This window comes from Giraffa tippelskirchi, chromosome 9 (genome assembly GCF_054371585.1).
Source record: "Giraffa tippelskirchi isolate mGirTip1 chromosome 9, T2T-mGirTip1v1.2.pri, whole genome shotgun sequence".
In the NCBI taxonomy this organism is placed as follows: Eukaryota; Metazoa; Chordata; class Mammalia; order Artiodactyla; family Giraffidae; genus Giraffa; species Giraffa tippelskirchi.
The window spans coordinates 48,130,027-48,155,789 of NC_137283.1; the positions used below are offsets into that span (position 1 = coordinate 48,130,027).

Here is a 25,763-nt window from a genome sequence, read left to right on the forward strand (position 1 = left end):
ACCAGGGGCCCGGGGCAGTGGCACTCGTGCTCGGTCCCCTTACAGAACAGGGGACAAAAGAACCCACCTCACAGGTGTCTTCCTAGGAGTGGGCTGGGGAGGGCGAGGAAGAGGTGCAGTCTTCCACCTGTTGTTGGATCAACTGTGCCATCAGTCCAGGGTAACTCCAGGGGCAGTGTCTGTGTCAGTCTGTCATCATCACCTTCTTCGCTACCCTCTGGCAGTGTTCTCAGGGCACCTACTTGGTGCTGGGACTTCACTCTGGGCTGGCTGCCCCTGACCTCCACTTCAGAGCCCCCATCACAGCTTCTGCCAGGCACAGCCCCCATTGGCACAAATCTGAATATCCTGTGCCCCACAGGTTCAGGGCCTTTTATCCTAAGCCTCTCATATCCTCCTGGAAGAGAGAGTAGCTATAACTAATTAAGACCAAAAAAACTCCTACAGTCTGTCCCTCTGGGCTGCACAAAACAAATCCTTTTTGATGGGCAGTTGCTCCCGAGACCCTTTCAGGCTAGGCCAGCACTGGGGAGGGGGAGGGGGATGAGAAGGAAGCCAAGAAGAAGTGGGGTCCCCAACCTGGGGGGAGGGAGCGAGACCTCAAAGAGGATGGAGAAGCCTGAGGGTTCCAACCCCCCCAGGCCCAAGCCCTACCCCTCCCAGTGTGCAGTGGAGTCTTACCTTCCAGATGTTGGCCTCTGAGGAGCACCCGCCATGGCCCCCAGGTCCTTTATCTTAGGTCACAGTCTGTCTCAGCTCCACAGCAATTGAGAGACTTTGAACTCAGTGAAATTCAAAGGTGTCTGTGCAGGGGGCTGCTCCCCCAGGGGAGCTTTGTCCACAGCTCAGTTCTCCTCTTTCTTACCTTTTCCTGTAAGAACAGTTTCCGGAGCTGAAGGAAATTGATTGTTAAGTGAAACCCTCTGATAATTGCCTCTGAAATGCCTGCTGTTACTGTGATTGACTTGGCCGTGAACAGTCCTGCTCAGCAGTCCTACCACGGTTCCCTCTAGTGCCCTGGCCGTGATGGAGACATTGCAGCCCAGGCAAGCTGCCATAAGCAACTTCATAGCAGCGTCATCCTCACAGGCGGCCCTCGCCCTCTGGGATGTGATGAAGAAGAGTCTCAGAGAGGTTAAACCACATGCCTAGGGTTACATAGCTGACCAGGCAAGTCCAAACTCCAGCCTTTACCCAGGTCCACAGACATTCCTACTTTGATTTATCAGATGGTCATTGTGTACCTACTTTGCAACCCACTCTGGTATTCTTTCCTGGAGAATTCCATGGACAGAGGAGCCTGGCAGACTACAGTCCATGGGGTCGCAAAGAATTGGACACAGCTGAGCAACTAACACTTTCAGTGCTCATTGTGTACCTACTACATGCTAGGGGTTCAGGTTTCTATGAACTTGACAGCTGTCAGATATAGCCACCACCAAGCTCAGAGCTCAAGAGGAAAAGCAGAGGGTTTTCTGAGTTCCATGATGGGGAGAGATGAGAGCTTGGCAGGGATCAGGGAGTGGTTAGGAGGAGAATGGAGTCTAAGCTGATGCCTCAAGTGTGAGGAAATGAAACAGGCTGGAGGAGTCTGGGCCGGGAGTGCAGAAGGAGGGAGCAGGATGTGCAGGGGCCTGGTACCAGAAGCACCAGACACTGCAGGTGGCTCTGAGAGCAGAGCCCAGAACCCAAGCAGGGAGCTGGTCCCAGGGAGCAGGCATTCAGGGTCAGGAGTAGGAATAGAGCACATATCCCCCAGACAGGCAGGAGCCCTGAGACAGACCGAGACATGTTCCCACTACTGCCCGTGCCCTGCCGGAAATCTCTGTAGATTCTCCCTTTACTTCTGGACCTCAGTGTCCTTCCCCATCCCATCTCACCCAGGCCATCAGGGGGACCCAGAGGGAGGTAGGAGGAAAGTGCAAGGAGAATGAACCTCAGGGCAAGGTGAAGACAGAGCTGTGAGCTGTCTCCCAGCCAGTCCTGAGCAAGCCTGAATACTGTGGGCTCTGTGGAGATGGGTGCCAAGCGGAGGGGAGGGGAGCCCGTGGACTGGCCAAGGGCGAAAGGAGGCTTGCAGAAGAGGTGAGGAGGTGACAGTCCAGTAAGTCTTGACTGAGGTGGTGGGGCGCACATCCCAAAGAGAAAGAGGGGATAACAGGGACACCCGGAGGTAGGCGAGGTACCACGTGCTTAGAGCCGGTGAGGGAGACATCAGAGAACTCAGAGTTACGGGCAGCTTCTGGGGGTTGGAGCAAGGGGGCCGCCAAGAACCCAACTGCCCTCTGAATGGGTAAAGTTACCACTTCTAACGTATAGGCAGGAAATTGAGGGCTGGGGGAAGAAGCCAAGATTTGAACCCAAGGCTCCAGGGTCCCAGCTCTGATCCCCTCCTGGGGCCCCTTGTGCGAACTCACGTCCTCTCCCCTCTCACCCTGAGACCCGAGGGACCCCAAGCCTCCACAGCCTGCCCCGTCCACCCCCATCCAACTGCCTCAGCCCTTCCTCCCGCACCACCAGGCCAATGTATTTAGCAGTTTCCACACGTCCAGTGCCTGGGGATGGACTGATTGATCTGTAACACTGAAAAAATAATAATGGCTTGATCGTTACTGAGGATTAAAAGTAATCCTTTCACTGTGGCTATTGCAACTCCGTCATTCACGAGTCAACGGGCTGACCTGGGCCTTTGAGCCCATGGGACTCCGTAAGTTCAAGGAGGCTGGGGGCTGGGGCCTCCCTCCCTGGTCTCCCTCACCCTGGCCGCTAACCTGGAGAGCCCAAGGGGCCATCGGCCCCCACGTTCCTAAGGCCCGCGACTCCCAGGGTCAGACCTAAGCCCTCAGAGGGTGAAGGAGCAGGCATCCCCCACCCAGCGAGGGCAGTAGGGGCCAAAGAAAAAGTTCCTCAAGGGCTTGGCCCAGTTTGGAGGTTCAACTAGTGTCACTTTGGTCTTTGCAACCCCATCAACCCTGTGGCTTTTCCGTGGGAAGGGCCCTGATCTGGTTGTTCCCACATGTGTTCCAGCCTCATTCACCTTGAAGTGGCAATGGCTCCAGGCCCACTCTGAGAAGGGTCTGGCGTCCCTGCAAAAGTCATGGGCCACCGGGCAAGGAAAGGGGGTGTGCAGTGACTGCCCAAGGCTCGCCTCTCAAAGTGGCCCCAGGGGATGTTCCTGGGGCTCACACACTCCCATCCAGGCCCAGTGGCGGATATGCATGGGCAGTGCTCAGTTAACAGGAGTGACAAGTGTGTCACACAGTACATCCTCTGTGGAAGGGTGCTGCCAGGTGTGAATCGGGGACCATCAGGGGCTCGGCATTGGGTGAGGGTGCTTGTGGTTTAGGCAGAGAGGATGCCCCTGAATGGAAAGGTGGGAGCAGAGGTTGAGTTCAGGGGAGCTACTGGGGTCTCAAAAAAGCTTTGCCTTTTCTGTGCAGAGCCACAGGTAACTGCCAAAGGTTTAGGGGTTTGTGGAGAAGCAGGACTGTCATGCACCCCCAGATCCACATTCCAAAAGCTCCAGGTGCTATGCGGAGAAGGATGGCGAAGGGCATGAGAGGACGCAGGAGCCTGGGCTGGGGATGATCAGTAAGGTGGTTAGAGTAGCATTTAAAAAATTTTTTTTAATTTATTTTTATTTATGGCTGTGCTGGGTCTTCGTTGCGGCACACGGGCTTAGTTGCCTCGCAATATATGTGACTTTAATTTCCTGACCAGGGATCAAACCCACGTCCCCTGCTTTGAAGTTGGATTCTTAACTACTGGACCACCAAGGATGTCCCAAGAGTTACATTAAGGGTGAGATGTAGGGGGTAATAGTCACAAGGTGAATGGGCTCATTCCAAGAGGGGGTGTTATAAGCTCCAATGGGCCTGAGGATTACCCCAGAAAGGTATCTAGGTGTTCAGAAGGGGCCAGGACTGGAGGCAGGATCCAGGAGCCATCTGGGAGAAGAGAGTCCTATGGTTCCTGAAGCTGGATCAAGGTGGGGTGGGGCCCAGCCAAGCAAGTATGGCAGTAACAGGTGGGCAGAGGACAGGAGCTACAAAAAAGACAGGTGGGATGGCAGGAGGTGGTCAGCGATGTGAACTGAAGGGGTTTGACTCTGAAAGGGACTTCCGGCCCTGCCCCATGTCCCCCAGCCTCACAGCCTTCCCAGGATTCAGTGCTCTTGGCCAGAAGAAGAGGGGGAACCAGGGCCAGCGAGAGTGGGGAATAGCTCTGGGCAGCCCTTCTAACAGCCAGAGGTAACATCCTGCCCAGAGGGTGGAGGCTGCAGCTCTGTAAGGATCCCACCAGGCCCCACCACGCTGGAGGGGAGGAAAAGCTGGTCTCTCATTTCCCCCAGTGTGCAGCTGCCAGGCTTTATTTTAGAATCTCCCCTCTGGGGCCCACAAGCCATTGGGCCTGGACTGAGGGATGGGAGTGTCTTGAATACCAAGGGGCCAGGGTCCCCTGAGCAGGAGCTGGAGGCCAGAGGGCAGGACCCTACTGCATCACTTATGGGGTCAAGTCCCCAGTGCCCAGAGCCTCTCCCAACCATGAGCCACTCTGTCCCTCCCCGGGCGTGGGGGGCCCTGTGGAGTGTGCCCTTGGACCTTGGTCATGGGCTGCACAAGGCAAACTCAACGGGAAGGGCCCAGCCTGACCCAGGATCACTCTGTGACCTCAGGCAGACTGCTTACCATCTCTGTGCCTGGGCACCCTCAACTGAGGACACATCAAGCATGCTGTGCATGGTGACAGGTACACCTGATGTGTTGCTGGCCTGGGGCGGGGGGGAGGGCAGTGGTCAAGCCTGGATGCAGCAGGTGACCAGTTCAGGGTGAGTTGTCATTACCATTAATAGACCAGTTCAGGGTGAGTTGTCATTACCATTAATAAAACTTCACTCAGTTCTGCGGGAGGCCCTAAAGGGCTAGGCTCAGTTCTGTCCTCAGAAGCCTCAGGACTTCCTAAAGGGGCAGAATCCACGGAATCCACAAAATAAGAATCTCTGGGAAGTGAGGATTCAGGCCCAGAGGGTAGCCAAAGGGTTTCAGCACCTCCTCCAGGAATCCCTCCCTGACGTCCTAAGTTCCCACAGATCTGAGCTTCCCTGAAGCACCTCAGCTACTCCTACCCTCTTTGTTCTGCCTGGTGATGTGTCTGTTTTCCCTTCTGGACTGTGGAAGGCAGGGCTGGCTCTGCCATGTCTCCACACATCAGCACAGTCTGGCGCCAGGTGTACCGGGTAACAAAGTGCAGGATACATAGACAGCTGTGCTCAGAGGCACAGGGGCTTCAGTGTAGGAGGCCATAGGAACCAGCGCCAAATGATGCGTCAGGCTTGTGTGGACAGAAGACTTGGAGATCGCTGCTGGGAGGGGGCTCGGGAAGCCAGGACAAGGACAGTGATGGTGGGTCTGGGTGGGCAGAGGTGAGCCGTGGGCACCTCCTGCTGGGCCCTGAGCAAGCTGGGAGCAAAGGTGCATCAGCGAGGCACTCTTGTCTCTTGTGGCATTTCATCCTGGACGGGGTGGGGTGGGGGGGGCTTCCTCTTGGCGCTGGGGTGACAACTGGTTTGTAGCGAGTAGAGAGTGTCAGTGAGTTTGGCTGCAGGGCCTAGGTCCTGAAACATCTTGGGGATCCCCCTGCCATCCTGTGGGCTGGAAATGTGACTGAGCTGAAGTCCAGGGAGTCCCATGGAGATGCCACTCAGGTCACTCTGGGCAGTCTTCACCTTTCCTGCGGGTGAGGGAAGGGCCCACACAGCAAGCTGGAGAACATGTGGGGCTAAGGAACCCCTGAGGGGTCTGGCAGGACGTCCAGGGAACCCCTGAGCCAGCCTGGCCCCAGGGAGTGCTGGGGATGGGGAAGGCTCTGGGCTGGACACAGACCTTCTTCAGCCTCTGACCGTCCTGTGCTCTGTCCCTCAGAGATTGGCTGATGCTGCAGAGAACTTCCAGAAAGCCCACCGCTGGCAGGACAACATCAAGGTAAGAACTTCAGTGGCCTCCCCAGGCCCTGGGACCTGTCCACCCCCAGCAAGGGTGGATGTGAATGCAGGGGAAGAGGAAGGGGGAGGCTGCACTCACCCACTGGCAGGGCACCAAGGGGTTCGAGGGGTGGAGCCGGGAACCTTTGCCCAACGTTCAGCAAGCATTTGAGGTTCCTGAATACACTGACCTGGGAGAGCCGCTGGGGGAGAGAGACCCTATCCCTTTCCCAGACTTCCCTTCCAGAAGGCCCCCAGGCTGGGATCGGGGACCAGGCCATCAGAGCCACGAAATCCTCTCCTTCCGCCAGCAGAGCCCAGAGTAAGTGGAGGCAGGAGATGCTGGGAGCAGGACTCTGCTTGAGGACAGAGGGTCCAGAATGAGGGGGAGGGAAGGAACGCCTCACTGACCCCCAGCCTCACATATCCAGGCAGCATGTTGGATTTGGGGTGGGCTAGAGACACCTTTTGTGTCAGAGGATCACAGTAAACTAGAAGAGACACTGAGGCAGGGTTCCTCCCAGATTCAGGAAAACGCCCCCATGCCAAGGATGACCGAGGCTTTGGGGACCAGAGCAGTTGGCAGGGCTGACTGTGTCCTCCACAGCCACTCGGGAATGTGGGCCACCCTTCCCAGTGGTCTCTGTGCTCAGTGCAGGCAGAGGCACTTAGAATTGGCCCCTGGGACACAGGGGCCAATAAGGGGTGGGGGAGGCCTTGACTCACTCCAGCTCTGAACCCAGTGCCTCTAGGAGGTGGGAGGGACTGTTATTCCTGCCTCACTGACATGAACCCTGAGGCACAGAGTGGTTGACCTACCTGAGGTTACCTGTTGGAGGCAGAGAGCACAGCCAGCCTGTCAGATGCCAGGGGGGCTCATGTCTGTGATGAAGACCCCGTAAACTTGTTCCTTCTCCCAGTCCCCACCCCCCCAGGTCACCCTGAACCCCCACCATAGCACTCTTCCTTTGCTCCCTGGTGGGTGCTGGCTGCTACCCTCAGAGAGCTCACATGGGGTTGGAGGTAAGAGATGATTGTCTACAGTGATCACGTAAATTAACTGGTGATTCCCTGGACCCCTCCTCCCTGCCTGGGAGCTAAGGGCTGGCCTTTTTCTCGCTCCCCATTCCAGCACTACAAACCCAACCCTGGGCCACCATGCCTCCTCAGCCTCTTGATCAGAAACACGCACAACAGCAGCCACTTTGCACTCCCTGGCCACTCGTACCTGCCCCTGCCTGCAAATAACTGCACCCTGGCGACTCCCCACAAGGCCCAGCCTGAGCCTGCATCCAAGGCCCCAGGATCTGGCTGTCCCTGCCTCTCTCATCAACCTGCCTCCTCCCTCCCCTCCTCCTGTGCTCCAGCCACACCCAACACCTAACTCCAGCCCCGTTCCTGATCTCTCCACCCACTCCGTTGGTCCCAGAAGCCCATCTTGTCTTGCATCTTCCCAGTGAGGCTACTCCGGCTACTCAGCACATCAGCCCCTCCACCTGCTGGGCCTCCAGAACCCTTGGCTCCTGCTCTGTCCACCCTTTGTTTCTGACATATCTGCTCCCTACCCTCCCGGCCCAGGACAGGCATGAAGAGCAAGCACAGAGCAGGGTGAAGGAATTGGGGAATCAGGGACTGGAAGCCCCTCAGCCTGGTTTTCTGTCCCTCCTAGTCCAGGTCCAGAACCGGAAGAGGAGAGGGCTACCTCAGCCCCAAACCCGTCTTCTCTTCCTGACTCGGCAGAAAACTCAAGGGTCATCTTACTGGACCTCGGACCCCCCAATCTGAGACTGGAACAGCTTATCCCAGGCCAAAGGGGGCACCCCAGGGGCCTACCGGGAAGGAAAGCCCGGGTCTTAGGGGTGTCCAGGTGCTGAGACAGGTGCTTTTGAGGACCCTTTCCCCGCACACTGGGTACAGTCACCCAGCCAGAGCTCACCCTTCTCTGAGCTTCTGTTTCCCCATTTGGCAAAGGCCCGGCTGGAACTGGGGGCTGTCTGTCAGCTCAGGTGTGATGTGTGAAAGGGTCGGTCCACATGTCAGGTCGGGAAGGTACAAGCTGGTGATGGTGTGGGTGCACCTCTGGCCGTCCCGGCCCATGGGTTCTGGGTGTTCCTGTCCCGAGGCGGAAGAGGGCTCTGCTGGCCCCTGTCCTGACCTGAGATGCCCCCACCTATGGGTGTGACCACAGGGCCAGCTGGGCCCAGCCTTGTTTGCCTGATGTTTGTCGCCCACCGCCACCAGTCCGTCAGTCTCCATGTTTGTCCCACAGACAGGGGAGGGTGGTGCTGTAGGCGCCCCCTCCTTTCCAGCTGCACCTTCAGGGCCATTCTCCTCCCCAGAAGCAGCAAGATGCCCAGCTTCTGGGCAGAAAGGCATCAGCCCTAATGCTGGGCCCATTAGCTGCTAGGCCAGGCAGCCCTGCCTGAGCTGCCAGGCAGGACTGCCAGGGTGGGAACTGTCCATGCTACGGGGACGTGGGGACTTGAGACTGCTTAAAGGATGGATTTTTGTCCCTTGTAGGCACACCATCCACCGTTGAAACTGTGCCCTTCCCAACAACCTTCAGGAGGTGACAGCTAAGAAGCCATGTTCCTCCCCAGCACTCAGGAGCGCTCGCAGCCTGTGCCACGACCCTGGTGGCAAACTCAGGCCCTTTACACAAGCCAGGCCTCCTCCCAGGAAGGTCCTTACCTCCTTCAGAAGGGCAGCACCTCCCACTCCGGTTAACTCCCCTAGCTCCTCTTTCTGGCCGCAGCTCTAGGATTAGCCCCCGCTGCCCACAGCACCTGCCTTTGGTGCCCCTGTTACGGATGGCTCCCAGTGCAGCTCCCCCAGGCCAGTGGCCCCATGGGCTCATCTGTCTGCCCTGCTCGTGGCTCCTGTTGGCCAGAGGCAACTAAGCCTGACTCAGTGCTGCCCATCATCTGTCCATGTGCCAACCAGGTGCCCTGTGGGCAGAATGACCAGAGCCTCAGGCTTCTTACCTCTAAGTGGGGTAGGATGGTACTCAGCAGCTCTGGGCACAGAGGAAACCCTTGACCCGTGGAGCCACACTGGACTCCACTGCATGGTCAGTAGGATATGGCCCTGCCTGTGTCAATGGCACACAGCGGATCTGCATGCAGACCTCTGAGAAACAGACGGTGGTGTACCCCCTCCCACACACACACACACACACACAGTCACACCATTGACACCAGCCCACGGACTTGCAGGATCCTAGAGTCTACAAAGTCAAAGCTGGGACAAGAGAACGTCTGGAAGGGAAGTGCCCCCCATGTTCCTCTCCCTGGTCCCAGGTCATGACCCTGCACTCCTGGCCACAGCAGGGGTAGAGAACCTGTAGCCACAGCCCTGGCCGCAGCCCTTGAACACCGCAGCCCTTGTTAGCAGGCGGCCCCTCCCATGGCCCCTGCAGACAGGCAGCAGGTGCTTTGGTGTGCATAACACTTAGGGTAGATGGAGATGGCCTGCCTGGCGGACACTGTGTCTGGTGCCAGCACCTCACTGTGCCAGCATTATCCGCCATCTAAATGGTCACCAGGGAGGAGCCGGGCCAGGGCATTGGTCAGGGGTGGGCGGGAGAGGCCATTGGTCCCAGGGCCTCAGTGCCAGCCCCAAGGCCTGCAGGAGACAAAGCCCTGCCCTTGGGAGTGTCATGGAGGAAGTGGTCCTGCCCTGGGGAGTCTGATGGGAGAGACACAGCCCTTCCCTGGGGAGTCTGATGGGAGAGGCGGCACTGCCTGGGTACTCGAAGGGAAGGCTGTGAAGGCTGGGCCAGGCCAAGGAGCCGGCTGGACAGGACAGGTGGCTCCCCGGCCTGAGGTCTGCCCCAGCCATCGGGCCTGCTGCCTGCCTCTCTGCCAAGCCGGCGACAGACGGCTCTCTCGGAAAACAGTCCACTTGGCTGAGCTGAGCTGGCCATGAGCCAGGGCAGGAAGGCCAAGCGTCCTCACTGGTGCAGCCGGGGAGCTGGCCTGGGTCCTGCGTGGGGGCCGGGCGAGCAAGCGGCAGTCGGGTCCGACCAAGCCACGGCAGCCGCCTTCCATGGCACCAAACGTAGGTGTCAACTGCTATTCTCCCTGCACACCCCACCCTCACTTCCTCACCCTCTGCCCGCCTGCCAGCATCCCTCATGCTCTCTCTTGGAGAGCGTGTGTGTCGTGTGTATACAAGAGGTGTGTGGGCTCCTAGCCTCGCCCCTCACGTGTCGTGTATGCACAAAAATCCACCTGCAGGGAGAAATGTTTGTGAATTCAGAGGGGTGACCCCCTACTCCCTGCCCAGTTTGAGCAGAATGGCCCCTAAAATAGCAAGTAATGGAGGGAGTGTCAGAGGTGTCAACCCTGGACATTAAGGACATGTGTCTCACCCCAGGCAAGGGGTTTCTTCCATATTCAGGCCCTTCCTGGGGCTGTGGAGTTGTTAGCACAAGGGAGACCACTCATGGATCGAGTTGGCCCGAACCCCTGGAGAGGCCTCACTCCCTGTCCTCTTAGCATCATCATTCTTATTTTACAAGTGGAAAGCCAAAACCCCAAGGTGAAGCCTCATGGAGGCTGAAGGGTTTAACGGGCACCCTTGCCTCATCAGTGAGATGGAGGTGACCCCTGAGGAATCCTCATGGGGCCACAGGGACTTGTGAGGCTTCAGCCTCAGTCCCCACTCACTGTTCAGGATCCAGAGCTCACATGTTCAGGCCAGGATTGGAGGCCAGGACCCTTTGCCAGGGCCCCTGCACATAATCACCAGGTGGTACCGCCTCCTTGATGTGTCTCAGAGGTGGGGGTCACTGGTAGTGGACGCTGGGGTGCCTGCAGGCCAAAGCAGACACACAGGCTTTCCAGGGACCCTCTCACAGACCCTAATGACCCTGTCCCGCCACGTTCCTGGCTCCACATCACATCAGACATGGTGACCACAGCTGGGTTTACAATGTATTTTCACACATGTGACCTTGCCTGCCACTATCCAAAGCTAATGCCACTCTCTTCCAAGGAAGGGGCATGGGCTGGCCCTCTCAAGGTGGGAGAGGTAGGCAGGAGTCCTGCCCATGTGTATCCAAGCCCCTGGGGGACAAAGTGTTGTATTAGTCACTCAGTCATGTCCAACTCTTTGAGACCTCATGGACTGTAGCCTGCCAGGCTTCTCTGTCCATGGAATTCTCCAGGTAGGAATACTGGAGTGGGTTGCCATTTCCTTTTCCAGAGGGACAAAGACTGCATACAGATTCCTGAGCCTCACAGTCAGTCTGGAGGGGGCCTAGAATCCTTCTGTGTGACACATTCCCCCTGTGTCACTGATGCCACCAGCATCTCATCTGCACTGAGACCAGGACAGAGAGACAAAGGGAGCCATTGGAGCAGTTACAGGGATGGCCCAAGTGAACACCAGAATCCCAGGAACCGTCCCAGGTCAGGCAGGACACAGGCTTGGCCTCTGAGGGGATCCCAGAGAAGGGTCCCTGTGAGGGTCACTCTGGAGGCCTAGAGCCACCGACCCCCACCCATGCCCTTTCCTGTCCTTGCAGAAGATTTGCCTAAAAAGTTGGTGAGCAAAGCCACGTGTTCTAATCTGCAGTCCTCCCACTGTGCCTGCCTGTTTTCATTACGGAGGGAAAGAGCATCCGAACCGTGTTTATAACCCCCTTTTAGATAACAAATCACATTTTCTTTTTGCCAGCGAGTGTGTTGAATTGATATTTTTCCCCTTGGTTTAATGGGTTTGTGTGTTCAGGAATGATCTTCATCAACCGAAACTCCTTACTGTGTTTGATGTAATGTCAGCTTTCATTACGTGCTTCGGTCAGAGCCGGGCCCAGGGAAAGGCCGAGCACCCTGGAGCCTGGGCCCCAGCCCTCGCCCCTATCCTGGGCCTACCTGAGCTCCAGTCTCCCTGGACTGGTGGGTAGGCAGGCGCGGGAGGGGTTGGAGATGAGTCGAGAAGGCAGGATGGAGCCAGGGTGGGTTTTTTCTCCCTGCCTTAGTGTCTTCTGTGTAACAGGGTCTTGGGGCTGTTGGGAGAATCCTATACTGCAGTGTGTATGAGGCCCTGATAGACACAGCAGATGCCTCACAGGACTGAAACTTCAGTCTTTCAGTCATCAGGAGGTTGTGGTCTTACCCAGGCGTGGCGCCAGGTGTGTAGTCAATGTTCCAGAATGTTCAAACTATGCCCATAGGTCCAGCCAGTGGCCGGTACCCCCAGACCTCTGATGGGAAACAACCCATAAAAGCCTGTGTACCAACCATCTCAAGCCTCACACCCAGCACCTGGACAGTCACCAAGGTTAAGCTCCTCCCTGAAACCTGAGGAACCTGAGCCCAGAGAGAGAATAGTGTAGCCCTGGGGTCACACAGCACATGGGATCCAGCCAGGCCCGGGCAAGGGGGAGCCCACCATGGAGTACGTGCTGGCTCTGGGTTTTACAGCCAGACCTTTGGGAGCAGACTTGGTCATCATTCCCACTTGCAGACCACAAAGAAACAGGCTCCCTGGTGAGCAAGGGACCACTAGGGTCATGCTGCAGGTTCCTGCTGTACAAAAGAGGGCTGAGGAGCACCGGGGGAGGGTGACTCAGACCATGGCCCTAGCTCGAGCCTTGCCCTAGGGCCATCGAGGCAGGGGTGGGGTGGCCCATCCTGAGCAGTGGCACCTGATGGCACCAGATTCACCTTCTGGCAGCCTCTGTCAGCCGTGCTCAGTTCTGATTAAAGATCATTAAACATGAAATTAGCCCGTTTGTGTTACGGGTCCCCGGGGTGGCCAGTGATTATGACGTGCAGATGGCCGAGAACCCCGGCAGCGGGCAGGAGGGCCAGGCCAGGCCGGGTAGCGCTAGCAAAGGCAGGCCAGGCTGGGAGGCAGGCGCGGGGGCTGGCTTTGTTTTCTCCCGCTCCTGTTGTGTAAACCCCCTTGCATTTCACAACAAATCACAGATAATTAATAAGTACATGCCCGTAATGAGCAGGCTTTTTAATAGAAGAAATTGGAAGATGTGGTGTCGAATCATTATTTCACTCTGTCCCAGTCTCGCTCTATTTTTCTGTCTTCCCTACTTCCCCCTTGGTTACTGCCTCAGCCAGAGTCTCCATGGACAGGCTGGCTGTCACCCTACCTCCCGGCAGGGCTGCAAGGCAGAGACCCTGGTCCTGGACTCAGGGAGCCCTGGGGGATCCCACCCCAACGCCGGGGTACCACATCCTCCTGGTGCCTTTGAGGGCCCCTGAGGATGGTCTGGCTGGGGTGGGGGTTGGGCCTCCCCAGCCTGACTCATCCAGCCCTCCCTGGATGGCAGCTCCAGATGGGGGAGAGGGTGGTGTCTGCCCTCCCCCCAAGGAATCTAAGGGGGCCATTCTAGCCAGGCCTCAGAGCTGGGGTTCCTGGCTACACCTCGGGAGACCATGACTGTTGAGGCCTCTCTCTCCCACCAGGAGGAAGACATCGTGTACTATGACGCCAAAGCCGATGCTGAGCTGGTGAGTGCCCCCACCCTTGCTGGGGGGAGGAGGGTGAGCTGCCAGAGCCATGCCCCCTCTTCTGAGACCTGTAGCCTGGGCTGGAAGAAGAGTGTTAGGACTCAGCATTCTGAGTCTGGCCTTGCAGGGCTGTGGTCCCAACAGCCCCCCACCCTACACCTCCCACCACTCCCTAGAGACCCTGACCCCTCCAGGGCTGTGTCTCTGCGGCACCAAGGGGCACAGCTTCACCGCACAGTGTGGGGCGGGCCCAGCCCGGCCCTGGGCAGGATGGTGAGGCCCACGGACCTCCTCCCCTAGGTCAGATCGGGTGCCTCGTTGGGAGGGCAGAGGACTGCTGCGTGCTAGGAGAACAGGGGAGAGAGGCAGCAGGTGGGGAGGGCTTCCTGGAGGTGGGCAGGCAGGGCCGGGGTGCAGGTGTGTTTCAGGTCAGTGCAGGTCCCTTTGCTGTGGTGAGGGGACCGTGGCTTCAGTGTGCGGACCACCGCACAGCCAGGTCCCACCATCAGTGCTGGCCCTGGGCTAAGTCATCTCTCCTCCACCCCACCCCTCCATAGAGGCAGCCTGCAGCCTGTTCTTCAGATGAAGGAGAGGGCTCTGGCTCCTCAGGGGTCACCACCCCGGACGTGGTGGCCCTAGGACTGGCCAGAGAGCCCGGAGCTACATGGCTCTTCCACCTCCACCTCCATGACTGGTTCATGTCTGCTTGGGCAACCCTGAGACAGAGAGAGGTCCCTGTCACCAGAGGACTCACATGAAAGATATGTGACCATTTGAGGTGTGAGGGGGGCCTACAGAGGAGACCAGAGTGTCTGAGGGTGCAGGCACATGGAACAGAGTGTTTGGTGAACCTGTCAAGGCCCAAATTCGTCTGCCTGCCTTGAGGCAAAAGCAGTTGAAACCGACTATCTCCTCTGTAAACGAAAGTGTCACAACTCAGTCTCTGGCATCACCTGTGCTGGCTGGTGCAGGAGACCCCACGTCTAGACTCCCACTCCCAGGCCTGTCAGCCCTGGGGGGTTGCCCGGGAGCCCCCAGGATGTATCTGATAGCACCAAGAGGTGGGCAGGCAGGAAGGGATTCCTGCAGTGGATCTGTGGGTGCCAGGCCAGCCTCAGTGAGCCTTCAGGAGGGCAGGCAGACAGGGGGCCCGAGAAGGCGGGGTGGGTGGGCTAAAGCAGGTGTGCTTCCCCCTTGGCTGAGCCTCCGTGGCTCCCAGAGAAGTTGCTAAAATTATAGCTGGAATCTGAAATTCAAATGAAGAACAAACCTTTAATTAGACCCTGAATCTAATTCCTTACCCCCTCAGCAGCGGGCTGTAATTTTAGCAATCAGTGCATTAAATATAAACCAGGAGACTGTGGTTGCCCACCATACAAAAGCCCCAGGGTGTGGGGGCAGCACTGAGGGGCTCCTGGGCCAGTCTGGTGCCCAACCTCCTCCATGGATTCCCTGTTCCCTGCAGCCCCCAACCCCTACCTCTATATCACTGCCCCCAGCCCCTTGGACATCTTCTGCAGAGAGGGGGGGCTAGGGATTGCCCAGGGAGGGGGATTCACTCCAGGGCAGGACTGGGCCAGGGTCAGTTAGGCAAAAATTCCAGCCCTCCCAGCTCCGGTATAAATATCAGCATGCACACATTCCCCAACTCTCCTGCCTGTTGTGTTGTTTTGTTTTTTTAATCTTTGCCAGAGGTACAGTTAGAGATCTTTCTAGACCATTTACTTTTAAATTACCAGCCAGAAGGTGGGGGTAGAGGGGAAAGAAGGAAGGAAAAAGTTCGCCAGCTGATAGCTTATCAGAACAGAATCCAAATGTCACATTAGTTGGGAAAGTTGGGAGATTAAATTTTCCAGCGCCCTTCATCTGCCGCTGACATTTCGGGGGCTTTCTTCTCCCGCGCTCCCCCTCCTCCCAGCAGAACGTGAGTCGCTCAGGCCTCCGCTCCCGGCCGCTGGCCTCCATGCTCAGCAGTTGCCTCTGCCCCGGCTTTTGAGGGTCTCCCCTAGGGTGTGCCGAGGTGGGCAGCGGGGTGCCACCCTGGGTAAGGGGCAGTGGGAAGGCAGCAGATGGCTTGGGTTTTGCCATACAAAATCCACACTTGAAGAGATAAAAAGGGTGTTTGTGCAGGAGGCCATTCTGGCCAGCCAGCCCGCTGCGCGCCCCCACCCAGGCAGTAATTCATTGCCCAGACCTGAGGGTGGACCCACAGCACTCCCCGGGTGGGGAGGGCACAGCTGGCCGAGTAGGGCACACGAGGAGCATGCCCAGGATCCAGCGAGCAAGCTAACGAGCGGTGGGGTCGGCCATCACGTGAGATCCACCCGGGAGAGCACGCGAGCTCAGCCTGGTGCTGGGGGTGGTCACCGGGGGCGCTGAGGGGCAGCGAGGGAACCTGTGTCTGGTTCAGCTGCTTGCGCTCCCTCCCCCCGGGGCACAGAGCTCCCCAGCTCTGCCCCCCACCTTGCCTGGGTCTCACTCGTCTCCCCTTGCCTCCCCATCTGGCTTTCCCCGTCTTCCCCTTCACTCTCTACTTCCATCTTCCCTTCCCCCTTGCACACCTGCACCCGTGCCTGCCCGCCGCCGCCGCCCGCCCTGGGCTGCGGCATCAACACTGTAGTCACAGACCCACTCCCGCCAGCCTGTAGTGGGCGGGGGCACACGGCGCATGCCCAGCCTGCCCGGCGGAGAGATGCCGTAATTGGCACCTGTCAGACGGCGGCAGCTCATTTTAGAAAGTCAACGGGGGCCGTGCTAGTCCTGCTGCTAGCAGGCGCCGCACACCCTTCCTTCTGGAGATTACGGGGCCTCCACGCTACCCCTGCCCGAGCCAGCTCTCTCCCCAGGACTCCCCCAACTCCAGCTCAGCACCTGGAGACACTCCACTGCAGGGGGTAGTTCCCCACTCCCCACCAGGTGGAGCTAGGGCCCTCTCCCTGGTGCCAAAGGAACTCCATGCAGGGGGTGGGTGGGGCAAAGTTGCAGGGTGTACTCTCAAAGCTCCTGGGAGGGGGTCCTGAGGCCGCCCCCATGATTACACAGAGCAAGTCCTTGGAAGGGGGGAGGTGGTCTGCAACCCACTCCTCCTCTCTGCCTCCAAGATTTGCCTCCTTTGCTGATCACTGATTTTCAGGGATGAGGGGAAGCGCTTGGTTTGCTTTTGGTTTTGCAATTCAGATTTAGCAAATGTGGGGATGGTGGGTGGGATGTGTGGGGCAGGCGGGAGTCACAGGCCTTCCGGGCAAAGGGTCCATACCCCATGTTCCACTATCTGGGTGTCTTTCCATCTCTCTTTGTCTCTGAGTGCAGTAGTCTCTAATTCCAAGATGCCCCATTTCCCAGATTCTGGCCCCTCTGTCTATAGTTCTGTCCAACCCCACTCCACCATTTCCCAGCCCTGACACTATCATGGTTGTCCGGGTTGGGGGGGGGGTCCCTTTCTGCAGGACGACCCTGAGAGTGAGGATGTGGAAAGGGGGTCCAAGGCCAGCACCCTCCGGCTGGACTTCGTTGAGGACTCAAACTTCAAGAACAAGGTCAACTATTCATACACGGCCGTGCAGATCCCCACGGACATCTACAAAGGCTGTGAGTGCACGGCGTGATTGGGAGCAGCCCTCCCCACCCACCGTGGGGGTTACGGCCCACTGCCTGAGTGCTGCCAGGTCACAGGTGCTCAGTCAGTGCCATCCACCTTCAGCCCCCTACACCCAAGGTCACACGTGTCACCTCTCAGAGCCACCCACACACAGGCATCAGGTCACTCTCAGGCACAGCCTCACACTGCCTCTTAGCAGGATATGCAACGCTGAGCCTCTCACCCTCGTGCATGCATGGTCTCCTGCCCGTGTGTACCCACATGCCCACACAAATGCATGCACATAACTGTTTCCCCCACATGCTGGGCCAAGTCCCCACTGTCCCCAGAGCAGTTCCTCCCCCCGCCCTCGCCCATTCCCTGGCCCCAGGCAGGAAGGGTTGAGGAGCTACCATAGCAGATGGACACAGGTGTTGGGAGGACAGGGACCTGTCCCTGTCTGTCTCTTCTCATTCACAGACATGGACCCTGTAACACCTCCCTCGTCCTCCTTGGTGAGTGGGGTGGGGTCGGGTGGAGATGGAAGTCAGGGAATTAGGTAAAGGGTGATTGCGATTCCCAGCTCCAGGGATAGTGTATCTTGGCATAATGTGGAGACCAGTTCACCACAGCTAAAAGGATTCAAGTCAGACACAAGGGTGACCTTGCTGAAGAACTTGGGAGGTGCAGGGAGAAGAGGCCAAGAGTCAAACACTGACTGGGGAGCTCTGGCTGCAGGATTGAAGGCTCTGGGGTCTCTTGGTTCTGACATAATTCTGGGGGCACTCCCAGGGTAGCCTCAGCATTCAAGGGGCCCATGAGTGGGGGTTCTTGAAGCAAAGGTTCCAGAGTTTCCGAGTGGTCTTCAGAAAGCAGGGAATCCTCCAGGGTTCTCAGCAGGCCCCCTCCACCTTTAAGGTCAGCCAGGCCATCTGGGCAGATATCCCCCCACCCCCTCCAAGGGCCACCCACAGGCCACCTGCCTGAGCCAGTCGAGGGGCACTATCACAGACAGGCACACTAATTAAAACAGGAGCCACACCACCCTCCCCAGTCACCCCTCGCTACCCACACAAATTACATTTTATATGTTTTTTATTTACTGTGTCACTTTTAATTAAATCTGTAATCGCCTGCCTGAGGGGGCATGGTCCCCGTTTCCCAGCTCAGTGTGATCTAAGAGTGTGGGCACGTGAGTGTGGGTGTGTACGCACAGGGCTGAGTAGCACACCCTTTCCAGATAGGGGGCTGCCTGTTGTGTGTGCACAAGTATGTCTCACAGTGAATGCGTGAGCAGGCAGGTGGTCATGGATACCTGCCGGGACGGCCCAGCCAGGTCCCCTCTCGGCCCTTGACCTGAGTCAGGGACACCCCTCTGCCAGCAGCTAGCGGGGCTCCCGGGGCGATCTGTCTGCCCTAAGCCTCTCATTATGCAAATGGGGGAAACTGAGGTCCAGTGAGGGGTAGGACCTGCCAGGCAGACTTACACAGGGCAGACAGTACAGTGTGAAACATTGGAGAGTCTGACTTCATTTTTTCCTTAGAGAGAAAAATGAAATTGTACAACTCACTAAGTTTCTAAATTAGGAACGAGACCATAGCATACTGTTCAATAGGCACAACCAATGCTAGAAATGTGTTTTGTTTTCACATTACGGTCAGTTAAGGGAAGCCACAGGGCTGGAGAGAAGGGAGAGAGCGCTGAAGGGGGCAGACAGCAGACTGGAGAGCAGAGGCTCCACAGACTGGAGAGCAGAGGGAAGAATGCCCTGAAATATGCTGGCGCCCCCTAGGTGGTGAGAGTTGGACCATAAAGAAGGCTGAGCACTGAGGCTTTCAAACTGGAACTGTAGTGCTGGAGAAAACTCTTGAGAGTTGTTTGGACAGCAAGGAGATCAAACCAGTCATTCCTAAAGGAGATCAACCCTGAATATTCATTGGAAGGACTGATGCTGAAACTGACGCTCCAATACTTTGGCCACCTGATGGGAAGAGCCAACTCACTGGAAAAGACCTCAATGCTGGGAAAGATTGAAGGCAGGAGGAGAAAGGGGCGACAGAAGATGAGATGGTTGGATGGCATCATTGACTCAATGGACATGAGTTTGAGCAAGCTCCAGGAGACGGTGAAGGACAGGGAACTTTGGCGTGCTGCAGTCCATGAGGTTGCAAAGAGTCAGACATGACTGAGCAACTGAACAACAACCTAGGCTGTGGGCTGACCCTGGAGCATTTGCTTTTTTTTTTGGTCCCGTGTGGCATGCAGAGATCTTAGTTCCCTGACCAAGGATCAAACCTGTGCCCCCTGCAGTGGGAACTCAGAAGTGTTAACCCTTGGACCACCAGGGAAGTCTGCATTTGTATCTTTAAATCCCAGCTTTGGGAATTCCCTGGCAATCCAGTGCTTAGGGCTCCATAATTCCACTGCAGGGGGCATGGGGTCCATTCCCAGTTGGGGAACTAAGGTCCCACATGCCATGCAGCATGGCCAAAAACTTAAGAGCAAACAAAAAATAAATCACAGCTCTTCATCTGCTCTAAGTGTTTCTTGAGAGAAGCATGCATGCTAAGTCGCTTTGCCACCCTATGGACTTTAGCCTGCCAGGCTCCTCTGCCTATGGGATTCTCCAGGCAAGAATACTGGAGTGTGTTGCCATGTCTTCCTCCAGGGGATCTTCCTGACCCAGGGATCGAACCTGTGTCTCCTGAGGCTTCTGGATTACAGGCTGATTCTTTACCACTGAGCCACTGGGGAAGCCCCTTGAGAGAAGAGCGGAGCCTTTGGAAGACATTCTCTGGTTCTCGTCTACAGCGTGCATCTTCAGGGAGAGGGGATGGTGTCAGGGCTCCAACCGGGGGAGAAAGGAGGTGGGAGAAGTTAGAGGAAGAAATAGCCCCTGGGGGAGCTGTTGGGGGACAGAGGCCTGACAGTAGCAGGCCTGCTATTTTTTTCTGAGTGTCCCACGTGCAAGGACAGGTACAATGCACATGTGAGGACATGGGCTACATGCCTACACTGGGCAGATTTAGGGCTGTCCTGAGTTGAAGGGGAGTGGGGCATACTGCTTAAGCCATCCTGAGTCTCTGCGCGGTTTGAGGGATCTACAGGATGGAGTCCGTCTGTCTGAGAGAAGCCGTATTCTGTGAGTGCATATGGAGGGAGGGTCTGGCCACCCCCACACACCAGTCACATGTGCAGCCACAGTGGCTGGGGGAGGCGGAGGGTGGGGTAACTTGTTGGGGGACGTGAAAGCAGGACTCACGGGTGTCCTCCTGTAGGGGCAGAGTGGTGTGCAGCTATGAGCATGTGTGCCCCTGTGCCCATGGCCACAGTCAGGCTGCTGGGCAGGTAGGTTTGGGGGTGAGGAGGTGACACATGTTGCTGGAAACACAGAGGTGAGATGTAGGTATGCCTGGTGTATACCTGCATGCAGTGTGCAAGTGCAGGCTGTGTGTGTATGTGTGTGTGTGTGCGTGTGTGTGTGTGTGTGTGGAAGCGCACGTGCCAGTTTTGGAGCAGGATCATGGCACAGCCCCTGCCCCTCCAAGAGCCCCTGCCCCCACCCCTGGCTGCTCCTGGCCCTAGTTGATTAATCATGGAGCTGAGTGGCTTCCAGCTTATCAGGTACCTTAATAGCTGAATAATTCCGGCCCCATCATCGGGCCCTTAATTGCTTTCTTGTGGCTGCAGCCCGGAGTGCATGCTGAGTGGGTGAGCTCCCAAGGGGCCAGCGGCAAACTCCCATCAGCAGGCCAGACAGGCGTTCGGGCTCAGAGCTCCCTGCCACCTGGGTGGCCCCTCTGCATGGGCCACAGGCCCCAGCTGCCCTGCCTGGTCATGTGGGGGTCTGGCTGAGCACAGACTGAGCTGTTTCTTGGGAGGGGATGAGGACCAGGATGTCTTCGTGGAGGAGCTGGTACAGCCCCAGCTGAGCCCTGGGAAGTGAGGGAGACCCAAGGAGGCAGAGAACTTTCTGAGTGGGAGGCACGTGAGTGGGTGTCGTGATGAGGTTCAGCGGGGAAACTGCCGAAGTGCTTCCCACACCAGGCCCCTGCTTCCCCCTCCAGCCACCGTCATCCTCAATGAGCTCAACTGGACAGAGGCCCTGGAGAATGTGTTCATGGAGAACCGCAGGCAGGACCCCACGCTCCTGTGGCAGGTCTTCGGCAGCGCCACGGGAGTCACTCGCTACTATCCAGGTGGGCGCCAGCCCATCTCCCCAGTCCACTCAGCACCCTACCCCCTCCACCTCCCCGCCCCTCCTCCTGGGTGCATGGGAGGGGATGGTCACCTTGTCCATTACGGGGTGGCCTGGCCCACTGCTGCAAGGCCTGCTACCAGGGCCAGGCACTTCCCTGCCAGCACCCCTGCCCCCAGTCATCTCCTTTCCTCCCGCAGCTACGCCGTGGCGAGCCCCCAAGAAAATTGACCTGTACGATGTCCGAAGGAGACCCTGGTGAGCGAGTAGGGAGGGGTTGGGCAAGGACACCCCCTCAGCTCGCCCACCCACTCCCCTTCCTCCCAGTATCCAGGCCTCCGAGCAGGGCGCAGTCAGCTCTATCCAATTTTCATTTCACACATCGTTGCCACTGGAAAATGGATCCCATCACCCAGGCAGGCCTCCCAGCTGCCTCTGCCCTCATCCACTGCCCGGCTTTCCACCCTCTTGGGACTGAGGGATTGGGCCCGTGGGGGTCCCCAAGGGGGATGTGTCCTCTGCAGAGTTGGCCAGCCCCTGCCGTACCCCATCAGAGCCCTAGACACCCCTACCCCCTCCCTGCCTCTCCTGTGGTACTCCATGGCTTCGTCCCCTGCCACCTGTTCAACCCCCTTCGCAGCTATGACTCTGTCCTTGGCATCTCTACCTGGGCCAGGGGAAATGACAAGCCACTGAGGCCACGAAACAAGCCTCCTGTCCACTCTCTGGATCACGTCCTCACCTCTCCTTGGGGTTGTTCATGTGTTGGGGGCCAGGTCACTCATGCCATAGGCAAGGACCGTTTCATTAAATGTGGTATCCTTAGTGCCGAGAACCCTGTCTGGCCCAGGCCATGGACACACCATAGAAACATGTTGAATCAGTATGGGGGTGAAGGAAGGAAGACCCCCACCTCAAGGTCCCAGTAAGGCTGGCCCTAACTGAGGCTTCTCCTGGGCAGGTATATCCAGGGGGCCTCATCGCCCAAGGACATGGTCATCATCGTGGATGTGTGAGTGAGCGGCGCTGGCCAGTGGGGTGGGGGCAGGGCTAGGGACTGGAATTTGCTGCTGGGGAACATCTTGGGGGAACACTACCAGGCGCCTCCATGACCCACCCCCCCACCCAGGAGTGGCAGTGTGAGTGGCTTAACCCTGAAGCTGATGAAGACGTCAGTCTGTGAGATGCTCGACACGCTCTCCGATGACGACTATGTCAATGTGGCCTCGGTGAGTGCCAAGGGGCCAGGAATAGGTCACCCCTCCCTGCCCATGCAACCCCTTCCTTCCCTGGGCCAGCCTGAGGCCACTCACCACCGTCTCGGTCCCTGCAGTTCAACGAAAAGGCACAGCCTGTGTCATGCTTCACCCACCTGGTGCAGGCCAACGTGCGTAACAAGAAGGTGTTCAAGGAAGCTGTGCAAGGCATGGTGGCCAAGGGCACCACAGGATACAAGGCTGGCTTTGAGTACGCCTTCGACCAGCTGCAGAACGTGAGCCCCCTGGGTGGGCGAGCGGGCAGCCAGGGACGGGCAGAGGCCTGAGCTTGGTGACACCAGGGAAATCAAGACAGATGGCCTTGTTAGCATCCAAAAGGCAGGTTGGGCAGACAGCACCGTCTGCTGTGGGCAGGGGAGGGGCAGAGGGCCAGGCCTACCCTGGGGAAAGAGACCCACCCCTGGACTGGGGAGGGGCCCAGAGCTGACTGTCCCAATGTCTCCTCCTGCCCAGTCCAACATCACTCGTGCCAACTGCAATAAGATGATCATGATGTTCACGGATGGTGGCGAGGACCGCGTGCAGGACGTCTTTGAGAAGTACAACTGGCCCAACCGGACGGTGAGGCTCAGCCCAGGCAGGAGCTGCCCCGACCTGGCCCAGTCCAAGGGAGGGGCTGTGTACTGGTGGCCACGGCAGTAACCTCAAGCCCCAAACAGGTGCGCGTGTTCACTTTCTCCGTGGGGCAGCATAACTATGACGTGACGCCGCTGCAGTGGATGGCCTGCACCAACAAAGGTACCTCCCCCGGCGTCCCTGCCCCAGGCCCTGCCTGCCACGTCCTGCCCTCCACTGGGTTGGTTGTCCACCTGTCCTTCCATATGTTCAGCTTTCCAGCTCCTTGTTCATCCGCTGTTTGTCTTTCCACATGTGTGACTATCCATCTGTCTATGTGGCTACCTTGTCCATCTGACTCAGCTTCTTTCTGCCCATCTGATTGTCCATTGTCCATGTGTCCCCCACTCGTCTGCTTCTGGGTCTGTTTGCTGGTCAGTCTGTCCCTCCACACAATTGGGCCTGGCCCCCCGGTGGCCTCTGGATGTCACCGCCATCCTAGAATGAGGGCCTTCAGGCCTCAGGCTCCTCCTTTCATCCCAGTTTTGCTTCCTTACACCCCTGCTCTCACAGCCCCTTCCATGTCGTCACAGGGTGATGGCAGGGGGCACTAAAAGGACGTGAGTTCAGGGGAAATGACGCCAAAAAAAGGGAACCTGAGAGACAAGTTAGGGCTGCAGACACACCCCCATGTGTGTGCCATGCTCCCAAGAACCACCACCCAGGCCCACCTCTGTCTCCCCTGCCCTCGCAGGTTACTATTTTGAGATCCCTTCCATCGGTGCCATCCGCATCAACACGCAGGTAAGACTGGGGTGGGCCACCCCTCCTCGCAGCCCCTTTTCCTTTGCTTGGTTGGGACGTTGGAAAGATGGGCTGCTGTGTGATGTCAGCGCCGCCTGGTGGCTGACTGACACATGGGGAGGCAGAACCGGGAAGATTCAGTGGGAGGGTCAGACTCAGGACCCCACCCCTGCCCTGCTCCCTCCCCAGGAGTATCTGGACGTATTGGGCAGGCCCATGGTGCTGGCAGGAAAGGAGGCCAAGCAGGTGCAATGGACTAATGTGTACGAGGATGCACTGGTAAGGCCTCAGGGCAAGGACGGGGCGGGGCCGACCACCTCCCCCTGGGATGTGGCCACAGGGTCAAGTCCCATGAGGCCCCCCTGATGGTGGTAAACCAAACAAAGGAGACAGAGAGGCGGCCTGTCCCTGCAGCTCCCCTGCCCTGAACACTCAGGGTGGGGGCATGGCTGCCCACAGGAGTCTGACCCATCCTCCTCTTCTCCTTTCAGGGGCTGGGGATGGTGGTGACAGGGACCCTCCCTGTTTTCAACCTGACACAAGATGGCCCTGGGGAAAAGAAGGTGAGGCCTGGGGAGGGTTGGACATGCCCATAGCAGGTCTGGGATGGAGGAAGAACAGGAGGCTGCAAACCGGACTGGGGTGGCACTTGTGAGAGCAGCTTGAGGTCATGGGTGTGGGTGGTTGGGCAAGGTGACCCCCTCCCATGGAATTGAGCCCACTGCAGACCCCTGCCTCTGCTCCCAGAACCAGCTGATCCTGGGCGTAATGGGCATTGATGTGGCACTGAATGACATCAAGAGGCTGACTCCCAACTACACGGTGAGTGTCCACCTGCCCATCTCCCTGCTCTTCCTCTTTTGTGGACATAAGCCAGGCTCAGCAGCAGCTGATGGGGATTCCCACAGCTCCATGGAGTCCTCTGAGTTCAAGCAGTCAGGGAAGGCTTCCAGAGGAGATGACCTTGGGCCTGGAGCTGGAATGGGCAAACTTTCTGTTAAGGGCCAGACTATGAATATTTTGGGTTCTGCCAACCTAAATACTCATACTCAATTCTGCTGCTGTATTGAGAAAACAACCAGAGACAAAACATAAATAAATGGGTATGGCTATGTTCCAATATAGTTTTGTTTGTGGATACAGGAATTTGAATTTCAGATCATTTTTTACATGTCATGAAATACAAATTCCTCATTTTCAATCATTTAAAAATGTAAAAACCATTCTTGGCTCACAGCACTACAGTAACAGGCAGTGAGCCGGAGGTGGTCCATGGACCCTAGTTTGCCGACCCCTGGTCTGTCACCTAGGCAGGAGTGTCCCAGGTAGAAAGGAGGGGAAGGCAAGCCTTGGCGGCAGAGGGAACTCTCTGGACAAAGGCTTGAAGGTGAAAAACAGAATCACAAGCCAGGGAAGGGGCTAGATCACTGTGGCTGGCCCAGGGCCCATAGCAAAAGGAGTTTGGGATTTGGTTGTGAAAGGGCTGGGAGATGCATGTCAGCATGCTGAAAGGTGAGCCACGTGAAGGCCCTGGGTCGCTGGCCTCCATGTGCAGTGAGAAAACTGTCTCAGAGAGGTAAGGGGTGAGTCTAGAACCCTTTTCTTTCCCTTCTACCTGGAAGGGATGCCCCAGGTAGTCCAAAGGTACACTTGTCCCCCTGTGTTCTACCAAGATGGGGACCAGAAAGAGACTTCAGTGGGGAGGGGAGGGGAGGGCAGCACAAGGGAGTGTCTTGTGGGGCCAGTGGCGGTGGGGAGGTCCCATTGATCATGAGAGCCAAGGGGAGGAGCTGAGGAGGCCAGATTGCATTCAGGTCCCACAGAGCTAGCCAGCATGGGCAAGGGCTGCTGCATGAGGGGCACCAGCCTGCTGGGGTTGGCTTGACAGGTAGG

General features: G+C 57.6%; 1 protein-coding gene across 4 annotated transcripts in view; it reads left to right on the top strand.

Moving 5' to 3' along the window:
• CACNA2D2 (calcium voltage-gated channel auxiliary subunit alpha2delta 2) overlaps nucleotides 1-25,763 on the top strand; it is a 140,769-nt gene that overhangs the window by 101,463 nt on the left and 13,543 nt on the right. For all 4 annotated transcript variants that reach the window (XM_081525351.1, XM_081525352.1, XM_081525353.1 and 1 more), the window contains exons 4-17: nucleotides 5,922-5,981; nucleotides 13,414-13,458; nucleotides 16,905-17,046; nucleotides 21,104-21,235; nucleotides 21,435-21,492; nucleotides 22,196-22,246; nucleotides 22,364-22,463; nucleotides 22,568-22,726; nucleotides 22,965-23,072; nucleotides 23,171-23,249; nucleotides 23,821-23,870; nucleotides 24,060-24,149; nucleotides 24,362-24,433; nucleotides 24,618-24,692. In XM_081525351.1, the coding sequence (XP_081381477.1) occupies nucleotides 5,922-5,981; nucleotides 13,414-13,458; nucleotides 16,905-17,046; nucleotides 21,104-21,235; nucleotides 21,435-21,492; nucleotides 22,196-22,246; nucleotides 22,364-22,463; nucleotides 22,568-22,726; nucleotides 22,965-23,072; nucleotides 23,171-23,249; nucleotides 23,821-23,870; nucleotides 24,060-24,149; nucleotides 24,362-24,433; nucleotides 24,618-24,692 (1,221 nt within the window). The remainder of the gene's footprint in view (nucleotides 1-5,921; nucleotides 5,982-13,413; nucleotides 13,459-16,904; nucleotides 17,047-21,103; nucleotides 21,236-21,434; nucleotides 21,493-22,195; nucleotides 22,247-22,363; nucleotides 22,464-22,567; nucleotides 22,727-22,964; nucleotides 23,073-23,170; nucleotides 23,250-23,820; nucleotides 23,871-24,059; nucleotides 24,150-24,361; nucleotides 24,434-24,617; nucleotides 24,693-25,763) is intronic.